Source organism: Chiloscyllium plagiosum, chromosome 25 (genome assembly GCF_004010195.1).
Source record: "Chiloscyllium plagiosum isolate BGI_BamShark_2017 chromosome 25, ASM401019v2, whole genome shotgun sequence".
NCBI classification, from domain to species: domain Eukaryota; kingdom Metazoa; phylum Chordata; class Chondrichthyes; order Orectolobiformes; family Hemiscylliidae; genus Chiloscyllium; species Chiloscyllium plagiosum.
The window spans coordinates 41,754,421-41,767,346 of record NC_057734.1 but is presented as its reverse complement, the minus strand read 5'-3'; the positions used below and the strand labels follow the sequence as shown (position 1 = coordinate 41,767,346).

Sequence of the window (12,926 nt, the reverse complement as noted above, 5' to 3'; positions counted from 1 at the left end):
AGACACAGAATTTATAGCAAAAGATTACACTTCCTTAAAGGTGTGAATCTGTCTGTGTCCTAATCTTGACTCAAGTCATTATGTGAGCTGAGACGTCACTTTTTAATAAACCTTAACTTATCTTGAAAATGTGACTTAAAAGAAACTCTTGGATTTACATATTAATGAACTGAAACCTATAACCCATTCTAAAAGATGAAAAACTTAACAATAATCCAGGTTTGTTAAATGTATCATTTTACTTGCATGACACTGTAATCTTTTGCTATAAATTCTGTGTCTTATGGTCCTACACCACAACCACCCGATGAAGGAGCAGCGCTCCGAAAGCTAATGTTTCCAAATAAACCTGTTGGACAAAAACTGGTGTTGTGTGATTTTTTTTTAAACTTTGCTCATAGCTAGGCACTATACCTTTGCCTCACAAGAATCCTGCAATGATTGCTATACTCAGTGTTATAATCAAGTTATAGGGCAGCCAAATTATGCAGTTTATTAGAACTGACTACAGACTACCCAGGGTTCACAAAGCAGGAGCACCCCTCAGACATATTATATCAGTCTCTGGGAAACCTTGCTACAAGTTAGCCAAGGAGCTGCAAAAGAGACTAAAACACCTAATAGAATTCTCCAACCACTCCATTCATTCATCCCAAGAGTTCCTTAATTACATCAGAAACACCATAATAGAAGAGGATAAAATAATGATTTAATTTGATGTAACAACACCCTTCACATCGACTGAGTCAAGGATAGCATTGCCATGTTATTAGACGAAGCAGTTACCAGGACAAGAACAGCATCAGCAAGAACAGCATATTAAAATGACTAGACCTATGTCTCATAACTCACTTTACATTCAATGGACAAGTATAGGGACAAATCAGGATATCAGGACTAATAGCAGTAATGCAATGCTTAGAATGGACAGCCCTCCCCAACAAGGTAAAAACAATGACTGCAGATGCTGGAAACCAGATTCTGGATTAGTGGTGCTGGAAGAGCACAGCAGTTCAGGCCTGTCTTTGGATGCTGCCTGAACTGCTGTGCTCTTCCAGCACCACTAATCCAGAAGCCCTCCCCAACAACCAACCCGAACTCTGGATCCAATATGTAGATGATACCTTTGTCATCAGTAACCTTACACATCTGGAAGAAACACACCACCATATCAATAACATCCTCACTAAAGAAGAGGAAAACAATAGCAGACTCCCTTTTCCCTGCACATATTAGAGGAACGCACGCCTACTGGGAAACTCCAGACCAGTGTGTACAGGAAGAACATGGACAGCATGGTGGCTCAATGGGCTGCACGGTGGCTCAGTGGTTAGCACTACAGCCTCACAGCGCCAGGGTCCCGGGTTCGATGCCCGCCTCGGGCAACTGTCTATGTGGAGTTTGCACATTCTCCCTGTGTTTGCATGGGTTTCCTCCGGGTGCTCCGGTTTCCACCCACAGTCCGAAGATGTGCAGGTTAGGTGAATTGGCCATGCTAAATTGCCCATAGTGTTCGGTGTATTAGTCAGAGGTAAATATAGGGTAGGGGAATGGGTCTGGGTGGGTTACTCTTTGGAGGGTCAATATGGACTTGTTGGGCCCAAATGGCCTGTTTCCATACAGTAGGGAATCTAATCTAATTTAAAAACTCATAATGACCAGATACTGAACTATAACAGCAACCATCCCAGCGCCCACAAACAGAGCTACATTAGGACATTATTTAAATAGGGAAGGACACGCTTCAGCAACTCTGTACTCCAGAAGGCACCTATTCAAAGGATTTAAACAAACCGGGTAACCCTAGGGCACCATCCGCTGGTACTTACGGGACAGACCAGACACGATAGCGACCATATCATTCATCAAAGACATAGCAGAGATAACCACCTGACTACTCAGACCCCTGGGAATCTTAGTGGCCCACAGACCAGTAAACACCTTCCACCAGCTCCTCACAAAGGTTAAAGACCTGACACCCACATCCGCCAGGACGAACATTATCTACAAGATACCCTGCAAGGACTGTGAGAAACACTGCATTGGACAAACAGGAAGAAAGCTGACCATACGAGTGCACAAACATCAGCTCGCCACTGCCAGACATATCCAGCATTCTCTCTCACTTCCAACTGCACAGACAACAAAGGACACAAATTCAACTGAGGGACCATGTAACCATCCTAGCACAGTCAACACAGAAACACGCCAGAAAATTCCTTGAAGCTTGATACTGCAACCGGAACTCAATCAACAGACACATTGTACTGGACCCCTTATACAAACCACATAGATACAGAACAGGAAGTACAACCAAACAGAGACATATAAATACCAGGTGGGACAGACCACCAACACCTTATCAAAGATGCACTGATGATGTCACCTAGCGAGGTGACAAAACATTTGCAGAAAAACACATCGGCTCGTTGAACGAATCCACACTTCATAGAAATGACTGTGTAATCTGTGTTTGCTGATGTAGTCTAGAGGTTGGCTGGGACAGCAAGGGAAGCATCGTGCTGTTGATTAGTCAGGGATGAGGTGTTATGAAATGAAATCAGAAAACACTCAGCATCCACAGAGAGAGAACCACAGTTAACTTTCCAGGCAAAGCTCATGGATCTGAAAATCACTGCCTGTTCTCCTGCATTAATTTCAGAATTTCAGTATCGCTGAGGGTGAAAGGTTTAGCCAGTTCCTTAATGTAAGTCCTGAAGCAGTCACTGAGATATGCTACAGAGCTGTGGACTCTTTCACCAGCTCTCTTGCAATACTTACCGCATTGATGCCACTGAGTTGTATGAAAAAAGACATCATCATGTTGATAAGGAGTTGGCTGCGTATAGAGGGATCTGTGCAGAGCTCCCACACACTTCTTGCCCGTTCATTCCTTATGGCAGTCCGTTCAGCCTGCATTTCCTCAAGCTCTTGACTAAAATCGCGCTTGCCCCATAGCCTTTGAAGTGCTGAGAGTAGGATAGACAGGAAGAAGGAAGATACAAATTTAGAGCAGGAAAACACTAAGGGCTGAGGCGGCTTTAAGGCACTGTTTGTTTTTCAGATAAGGTCAAAGAGACGAGACAGTGATCAGCCACCACAGGTTTACTGAAAAGTGCTCCTGGCAAAATCTTAATGTGATCTTCATGAGTGCAGCATGAACCTAAACAGAATGGTTCATTTAGAAGGCAGAGCGCTGAGCAATTTCAACACGTTAGTTAAAACTAAATTATCGGAGATTTTTCTTTAAGCCTTTTCCCAGTAGAGTCATAATGAGATCAGTCTCTCCTGTCCAAGATTGAGTGTCTCCAAGCCAGCTGTACGTAAACCTAGAGTCAAGCAAACTTGGAGCTAACAGCCTCTACATATGAGGGCCGAGTAATTGATAATTATCAATGTATGGAAGACTTGGTCTCAACTATGGGAGAACGTCACTGTGGAATTACACCACCATTTAGAAATGAGGCCTCCATGGGCCTTGATAAAATGGTCATTTACACTATAATACAACAAACACATCAATGAAGATGGTTGCTCCTCAACAGCTACTTGTTAAACGGACCTTCATAAAATCATCTAAATTTGTGACAAGGAAGACCATTAGGCCCCTCATGTCTGTACTAACTGACAAGGAGCGAGCAGATAATCCCACTTTCCTGTTCTTCTTGTTTCTGGCTCTTCAACAAAAAAAGCTGTAAACATTTATGAATAATACATACTGGTCTGGACTGGTCTATCTGCTTTAAAATGCTCCAGTGCATTCATTCAAATATTATGAATATATCTGCCCCCAATGCCCTTTTAGTCAGCAGTTCATTAACAGATCGGAATTTTACAACATAAGGTTGTTCCAATAACTACCAAAAGGTACCTAATTACTCAAATTCTCTCAGTAAGATGAATTGCAAAGCAATGGGGCTATCAGTAATGCAAAAGGACTAAAACCAGAAGTTACTGTCTCTGCAGGAGAATTGAATGGTTATTTAAACTGCCTATTCCTAAACATTGTGGATTAAGTGCATACTTAATCATGGCATTATACAAGAAATGATTAGATATTCAATCCACAGCAGCAGATAGAATATGGCTGAAATTTCAGAGCCTCAACTTCCACATAAATAAATAGACCAAAACTATTCCAAATACTTAACCTTTCTCAACAACTAGTGCCATGGTTATCTGGATCAACTGTATTGTCGAGTATTACAAATAATTGGCTCTTGATGCCTATATTATATCTACAGAAATGGACTTTGACTTGAGAAAGATCACCCAGTCGATAAACTATTGTCACTTGCCATTCATGGACAAAGCCCTATTTCCTTTGTCAATCAGAAGGTATCTGGGGCTCTCTGGAAACCAGGGCAGAGTAACCAGCTGTATAAATGCAGGTACAGCATTGAAGGCCATCAGTAAAGGCCATACACTTTCACTGCCAAGAATTTCCCTGGAGAAACAAAAAGAACACATGACACAGCAGTTGAGATTTTTCAATCATTTTACAAGTTTCTAAGATATATCTATACTATAAAAACAACCTGTTCATCTTATTTTACAGTGGGGATAAAACATTAACTTAAATGAGAAAGTGAGAGACCCTTCAGATTGGAGTAAAATAACCTCCAGTGAGTTACCTTCCATCTAAAGTGAGATACCATTTGATACAGGGTGAGCAACTCTCCATTCTACTCTAGAGAGGAATACCTCGTATGTGAGATACCATCTGATCTAGAGTGAGCTAACCTCCAGTTTAGAGTGAGCTACAGTCTGATCTAGAGTGAGATATCCTCCAGTCGATAGTGAGATAACCTCTCATCTAGAGTGAGTTATCCTCAAATCTAGATAAGCTATCCTCCAATTTAAAGTAGGGTAGACCGGTCGTTCCATCCATGACTACCTCGTCATGTCCACGACTCCCAACAACGCAACCTCCCCTCCTGGCACCCTCCCCTGCCACCGCAGGAATTGCATAAACCTGCGCCCACAGCTCCCCCTCACCCTCATCCAAGGCCCCAAAGGAGCCTTCCATATCCATCAAAATTTCACCTGCACATCCACCAATGTCATTTATTGTGTCTGTTGCTCCCGATGCAGTCTCCTTTACACTGGGGAGACTGGACACCTTCTCGCAGAGTGCTTTAGGGAATATCTCCAGAACACCCACACCAATCAATCCCACCGCCCCGTGGACCAACATTTCAACTCCCCCTCCCACTGTGCCGAGGACATGCAAGTCCTGGGTCTCCTTCACCACCGCTCCCTCACTGCCCAACACCTGGAGGAAGAATGCCTCATCTTCCACCTCGGAACACTTCAACCCCAGGGCATCAATGTGGACTTCACCAGTTTCCTTAATTTCCTCTCTCCCCACCTTACCCCAGTTCCAACCTTCCAGCTCAGCACTGTCTTCATGATCTGTCCTACCTGCCAATCTTCCTTCCCACCTATCACCTCCATCTCCACCCCTATCACCTATTGTACTCTTTGCTACCTTCTCACCAGCCCCACCCCCAACCCCCTCCCATTTATCTCTCCACCCTGGAGGCTCCCTGCCTTCATTCCTGATGAAGCGCTTTTGCCCGAAATGTCGATTTTCCCGCTCCTCGGATGCTGCCTGACCTGCTGTGCTTTTCCAGCACCACTCTAATCTAGATTCTGATCTCCAGCATCTGCAGTCCTCACTTTTGCCTAGGATATACTTCAGTCCCGTGTGAGATAGCCTGCGATTTAGAGTGAGACACCCTCTGGGGGTTTAGAGTGGGATACTCTGTGGTCTACAGTGAGTCATTCTCTGGTCTCGAATAAGGTGCACTCTGGTTTGGAGTGAGATGCTCCATATTGTTTGTACTTGGATAAAAAATATACTTCATCGAAACGCATCAAGAGATGAGGCACTGCAGCTAAGGATAGAAAGTGTCCCTTCTTAAACCCGTGAGGGATGTTGAATCCTGATAATGTTCAAAATGGAAACTCGCATCAACCATGAACCACAAATATACACCACCATAAGCCCTTCTTCACATTTATTCACATAAATTAATCATTTACATTTTCAGCACCCTCTACTACTCCTTTGGGATATTTCATTGTCCCAGTACCTGATTTGATTTGGTGTGGTAAATATGTCCAGCATAACATTGCAGTGACTGTATTTAAAAGCATTTTGCAATACTTACAGATTATTTGCTAATTTGTTACTTCAGACTGCTGTTTCACCTTGTGGGGGTTTTGGTCTGTTTTTATGATTGGGGAAGGTGAAGTTCACTGCAGAGAAGTGAAGGAGGTTGACAGTGTCGCACAGTACACCGCTGTTCTGAAAGAATATGGCTGCAGTCATGGGCAGTAAAGTAAGATCACCTTCGGGATATATGTTTGGCATTCCAGTGATGGGGACACTCAGAGAGCTCCACCCCTTCCCCAACTGAAGGTGCCTAAAATCATGAGTTTCATGTTCCTTAGTATTTACATTGTACAAATATCTGAGTGAGAAACTGCAGGAAGGCTTGAGGTGGATGGGAAAATGTAGTAGAGCCAAAATCAAAAGACCAGGCACTGCAGCTAAGGATAGCAAGTGACAGGCTATTACAGCTGCTTCTTATAATAGGATCAACTCCAGGCCAGTAGATCTTACAAGATGAGCGTTTGTTGCATATTTCAGGTTTTTTTGGTACTGTTCAGTTAAAAGCTGCAAGTATCTATCCTGCTTCGGGCTTACTAAGACTTCGCTTCAAAACTAAACTGATGGCACAATGTAATTATTTCTTTTGAGTTAAAAATCTCACAACACCAGGTTATAGTCCAACAGGTTTAATTGGAAGCACTAGCTTTCGGAGCGCTGCTCCTTCATCAGGAGTGCCACTCCTTCACTAGCTCCGAAAGTTAGTGCTTCCAATTAAACCTGTTGGACTATAACTTGATGTTGTGAGATTTTTAACTTTGTACACCCCAGTCCAACACCGGCATCTCCAAATCATGATTTTTATTTGAAATTGCTTTGGGTACAGAACCTGTGAGTATGTAATGTCAGGACAGTCCCAATGGGATTCTGCACAAAGTTGATCTGCTTTATATTTGATCATTTAGCCCCTTCACTGAAGCAAGTGTCATATACCTCAAATACTGATTCTGCAGTCAGGCACCCATTCTGGAAACCTAATCCAAAGTGATTACAGCTTTGAGTGAGGAGAGGCTGGTTTTCCCACAACGGGATTCTGGAATTCTAGCATCACATCTTGGTATCACAACTGCTCTGCCCAGGACCATAATAAACTACAGAGAGTCATGAATACAGCCCAGCCCATAGAGTCATAGTGTCTACAGCATGGAGACAGGCCCTTTGACCCAAACTGGTCCATGCTGACCAAAATGTCCATCCATGCTAACCCCATTTCCCTGCACTTAGCCCATATCCTTGTAAACCTTTCCTACCCATGTCTTTGTCTAAATGCCATTTAAATGCTGTTAATGTACCCATCTCAACCACTTCCACTGGCAGCTCATTCCATATGCGTACCACCCTCTGTGTAAAAAAGAATGCCCTTCAGGTTCCCTTTTATTCTTTCCCCTCTAACCTCAAACTGATGCCCTCTAGTCCTCAATTCTCCAACCCTGGAAAAAAGACCGAGTGCATTCACCATATCCATGTCCCTCATGATCTTATACATTTCTACCAGATTCTCCCCCCCCCAGTCTCCTATTCTGTAAAGAAAAAGTCTTAGCTTATCCAACCTCTCTCTTTAACTCAGCCTGCTGAGTCCTGTCAACACCCTTGTAAATTTCTTCTGGACTCTTTCCAGTTTAATAACATCTTACTATAACAAGGTGACCAAAACTGAACACAATACTGCACTCCAAGTACACCTTCACCAATGTCCTGTATAACTGCAACATATCTTCCCAATATCTATACTCAATTCCCTGACTGATGAAGGCCAGTGTGCCAAAAGCCACCTTCATTGCCCTGACCACCTATGAGGAGAAAGTGAGGTCTGCAGATGCTGGAGATCAGAGATGGAAATGTGTTGCTGGAAAAGCGCAGCAGGTCAGGCAGCATCTAGGGAACATGAGAATCGACGTTTCGGGCATTAGCCCTATGCCCGAAATGTCGATTCGCCTGTTCCCTAGATGCTGCCTGACCACCTATGACTCCACTTTCAGAGCCTGTGCACCTGACATCCAAGGTCCCTTTGTTCCACTACAGTCCTTAAGGCCCTATCATTCACCATGAAACACTCTACTTGATTTGACTTTCCAAAATTCAATACCTCACACATCTATGTAGTCCATCACGCAAGCCAATCTTCTATCCATTGACTCCATCTATATTTCTCACTGCCTTGGGATGGCAACCAACATCATCAAAGACCCCTCCCACCCCAATTATAATCTCTTCAAACCTCTTCTGTCAGGTAGAAAATACAACAGCTTAAACAGACGTACCAACAGATTCCAGCTCCTTCCCTGCTATTATTCGACTTCTGAATGGATCTCTCAAATTTTAAATTTAATGTTGGTCTCACTCTTTGTGCACCTTCTCTGCAGCTGTAACATTGTTTTCTTTGCTCTGTTCTATTACCCCAATGCACTCTGTATGGTTTGACCTGCCTGTACTGCTCACAAAACAAAACTTTTCACTGTACCTGGGTACATGTGACAGTAATAAATCAAATCAAATCAGATTGAAAAGGAATTCATCTGTATTGTTGGATTGGAATACAAAGTGGGCCAGTGTGGTTCACTATCAGCTCCCCTGATCTATTGATATAAACCTCGATATCTGATTTAAGTTAAAAATCACACAACACCAGGTTTAGTCCAGTAGGTTTAATTGGAAGCACTAGCTTTCGGAGCGCCGCTCCTTCATCAGGTGATCGTGGAGGACACAATTGTAAGGCACAGAATTTATAGCAAAAGTTTACAGTGTGATGTAACTGAAATTATTCATTGAAAAATGCTTTGATTATTTGTTAAGTCTCTCATCTGTTAGAATGACCATGTTAGTTTCACTTCTTTCATATGTAAATGGAAAAACGTTTTTTATATCAGGTTAACTGTAATAATTGGTGTCAGCCAGACAAATTCAACATATTATCATGGCTGACATCAATTGTTACAGTTAACCTGAGAATGTAACTTTTAAGAAAAAGTTTTGCCATTTACATATGAAAGAAGTGAAACTAACATGGTCATTCTAACAGATGTGAGACTCAACAAATAATCAAAGTATTTTTCAATGTATAACTTCAGGTACATCACAACTTTTGCTATAAATTCTGTGTCTTACAATTGTGTTCTCCACCTGATGAAGGAGCGTCGCTCCGAAAGCTAGTGCTTCCAATTAAACCTGTTGGACTATAACCTGGTGTTGTGTGATTTTTAACTTTGCCCACCCCAGTCCAACACCGGCATCTCCACATCATCGATATCTGATAACTGGCCTGAAAACTGAGCATGAGGTGAGTTCACTTTTAATCAACCATCTGTAGTTGAGGAACAGCTCCTCCAGCCCTGCAGTTGTGGCTGTATATCCAGTATACACTACGTGGGATTGCAATGACAACTGTTTGTACACGTCAAGATGGAACTTGAGCTACCTACTGTTGGGGCCTTTGGAGGCTTGTCTTTGTACTGGGCAACTTGCCTTGCCTTCAGTCTGTGTCTTTCACTGTTTGAAAATTGCCTTGTGTGTTTGATTTGTTAGTTTCACTGCTGCCTCAGCCTTTCTATTTGACAGAGCTCAGTGTGGGGATGATGGAAGGTGTTATATTTCTCAATACTTCATGAAGAATTCTTCCGTAATGAACTGAGGCCCACTGCCATTTATCACAATGTCAGAATACCATAAAGATTGAAGTGTGACCCAAGCTTTTGACAATCTCACTGGTAGTCATTCAAGTCAGCTGCTTCACCTCTCAGCAGTCGGAGTAGTCAGCTACTGTGCGAAGATCTACTCCCATCTTTATCCATGGGCTCTCTGGGTTATTAGGTATCATCAGTGACTCTTCATTTTACTTGACTTGGTACTCGTTACCAGCACTTCACTGGCAGATGTGGGCCACAATTTATTGCTCATACTTAGTCAGTAGAGCACATCTTTTACCTTCTTCACACTTGACTCAATTCCTCAATGGCTTGCACGTGCAAGTCTCTCCTCTCAGCTCCTTAGGGATAATGACTCTATTTGCTTTGTACAATATGCCATCTTGGATTGTCAATTATTTTTTTAACGTGCAACTCATGTTAAATATTGTTCTCATAGTAAGACATGATGTTACTTTTTGAAGTAATAGAGGGAGAGTTTGAGACTGAATAGCATCAATAATCTTTTGAGGTAAAGATTCTGCGTGACAACAGCCCTCTGATTGGTTGAGCTGCAGGAAATGAAAAGCTATAAGTGAAATGCCAACCATAACAGAGAGGAAACATCCAGAGCCTGCAAACAGAAAGCATCCATCTCTCTCTCTTTCTGTCTCTTCCCTCTTTCTCTCCCTCTATCTCTCTCTCCCCCTTGCTCTATCTCTCTCTCTCACACTCTATCTCTCTCTCTTTATCTTCCTCTCTATCTCTATCTCTCTTTCTCTCTCTCTCTCTGTGGAGAAAGGCAGAAAAAGACAAAAAAAAACCGGTAAAGAAAGAATTCTACAGCAACAAAACTGTATAATATCACCTGATCAAATGTCAAACAGAAGAATGACCATCAGCCTTAAGACTAGGGAGTGTCGTTGTTGATAAAACCAAAGGGACTGTGAGATAAAAACAACTTCCCATTTTGCGGTATGGACATTTGATCTTCAGAATGTGGTTTACCCTGACTATATTCCTTTCCTATCCATTATATATGTGTTAAACTAGTTGCCTTTTCGAGATCCAGGTGAAGACATTTTGCTGTCAGTACACGATCTAAGTACTTGATGTCAGGCATCCTTAGTTATAATTTTTGTTCTTCAGCTTCAGGTTCATTGGGTGAGTTCTGTCTAGCCCTCACACTAAATTTTGATTGTGATCAACAATGGCTTCTTCCATGGTTTCTCTGCAGCCATAAACTAGCAGATCTTCCAATGTTGGTTCCACTTCCAGAAGATCATTAACTATCTCATGTTTTTCATGCTCTTATCCTTCAGGAGTTGTGGAAATGCCAATGTCCTTGACCACCAAATCTAACTCCTGAAGGACATCGAGAATGTAGTTAAAGCACTATTGCTTTCAAGCTTCACTTGGATAGTATAGAGTGATTGGTCAAAATCTTCAGCTGATATCTTTCCAGAGGCCTGATGGACCTGTTTGCTGTCCTTCCTTCTAGCCATCGACTTGAATGTAAAGTGGTTCAGGTTCTTATAGTGAGAACACTCGTTTTCCCATATTAGGTATGCTTTCTTCTCCCTCGTGTGATATCCTCCTCAGTATTTGCATCTTGCCCTTTATCCATGACTGTTCTACCCTTTGGTTTTCAAGTTATCTATGAACATAATGCAATGAATCTGCTCTTGCTGCTAATTCAAAACCTGGTGCTTCTGCATCAAACACAAGCTTTTTCGCTCACAGTTGACTTGCTGTCACTGCAGGATCTCTTATACATAACATAATCCTGACTAATTAATCTTTTAATTATATAAATTCACAGGATCCTGTAAGCTGCTTTCATAAAGTAATACCTTGAAGTCATGACGGTGTCATTCTTTTTGGATCTTAGTATTGAAAATGTACCATCCGTAACTCATGTTCACTTTTAAGTTCAAAACATGCCTTTCACAATTTCTGCAGTCTCTTTTTTTCTGTTCTTCAGAGAAATCTAGGATAGAATGTACTGGAACTATCTCTTCCCAACAATGATAAATGTGTAGCTATGTGTAGCTGCTCTAACCTGTTCAGCAAATCTATCCCAAACACGATTTACGACATTACTTCCATCTGTTCCCTCCTACGGAAACTCCCTAAATTTTGTTTCCACTGAAGTCAATGGAAGTAATCATGGGAATGATGTAAAATGGGTTGCCACTAGATGATTGCTTCACTCTGTCACACAATGTGAGAAATACCCCAAGTGTCCCAGCTGATTCTTTCACAGGCAGTTAATCTTTTTTCTGCACTACAATTCAGCAACTGAGTTATAAGACAATTTTCCTGTTCCTGAAAGAACAACTTCTCTCCTTAATGAGAGTGAGTTTTTTCACAGGCCTGAGAATTATATTAAAATATATATTTTCATTGGTAGCTTTTCCAGCGAATTTGTGTCAGTCTGGATTTATGCATCCACTACAGGAGTTTAGGCCGATGGCCTACCACCAAACCTCAGTGAGGGGCATGACTTACAGTTCAGATTTGGAATACTTCCCACTTCTAGAGATGCACAAGGTCAGCTAGCATACGTTACTGCCTGTTTCCATAGCTTGTTTGTACTAGAACAGGTCATTAGCCTGAAGCTAGAACCTATGGTCTGAAGGGTGTCCACTCTGCACAAACATGGCTGACCAGGGGACACTCCCACCTTTACCTCCGATCATAGGCTTCTTGACAAGATATGAACAAAGCTCCTTATACCACCATCAACCCCTGGAGTGGGACCTGAACCCAAAACTTCTGACTTAGAAGCAGGGTATTACCCTCTGCACCATCTGACCTCCAACATTTGAACTGGACTGGCCTCATTTCCCATAGTACCCTTGCTCACAGAAGCTCTGTCCAGCATTATCTGGTTCAAATCAGAACCTGAACCTTTGATTGAAACGGCAAGGAGAATAGAGCCACCCACATTATGAAACTAAATGTTAGACAAAATCTTATCGCCTGCACCCCTCCAGCTTTCATGCAAAAAGTGGAACCTGAACACATTAATTAATTTCACCCAGATTGGCACTAAGTTGTTGAACTCACCTTTGATTAGGAAACAGGAGACTAGTCTGGGTTTTCCAAAACATATTGTATGAGCC

General features: G+C 42.2%; 1 protein-coding gene across 4 annotated transcripts in view; it reads right to left on the bottom strand.

The window, feature by feature from the left end:
* Window positions 1-12,926, bottom strand: part of LOC122562787 (solute carrier family 2, facilitated glucose transporter member 11-like) — an 88,334-nt gene that overhangs the window by 24,504 nt on the left and 50,904 nt on the right. For all 4 annotated transcript variants that reach the window (XM_043715971.1, XM_043715970.1, XM_043715973.1 and 1 more), the window contains 2 exons: window positions 4,299-4,447; window positions 2,782-2,969 (listed from right to left, as the gene is read on the bottom strand). In XM_043715971.1, the coding sequence (XP_043571906.1) occupies window positions 2,782-2,969; window positions 4,299-4,447 (337 nt within the window). The remainder of the gene's footprint in view (window positions 1-2,781; window positions 2,970-4,298; window positions 4,448-12,926) is intronic.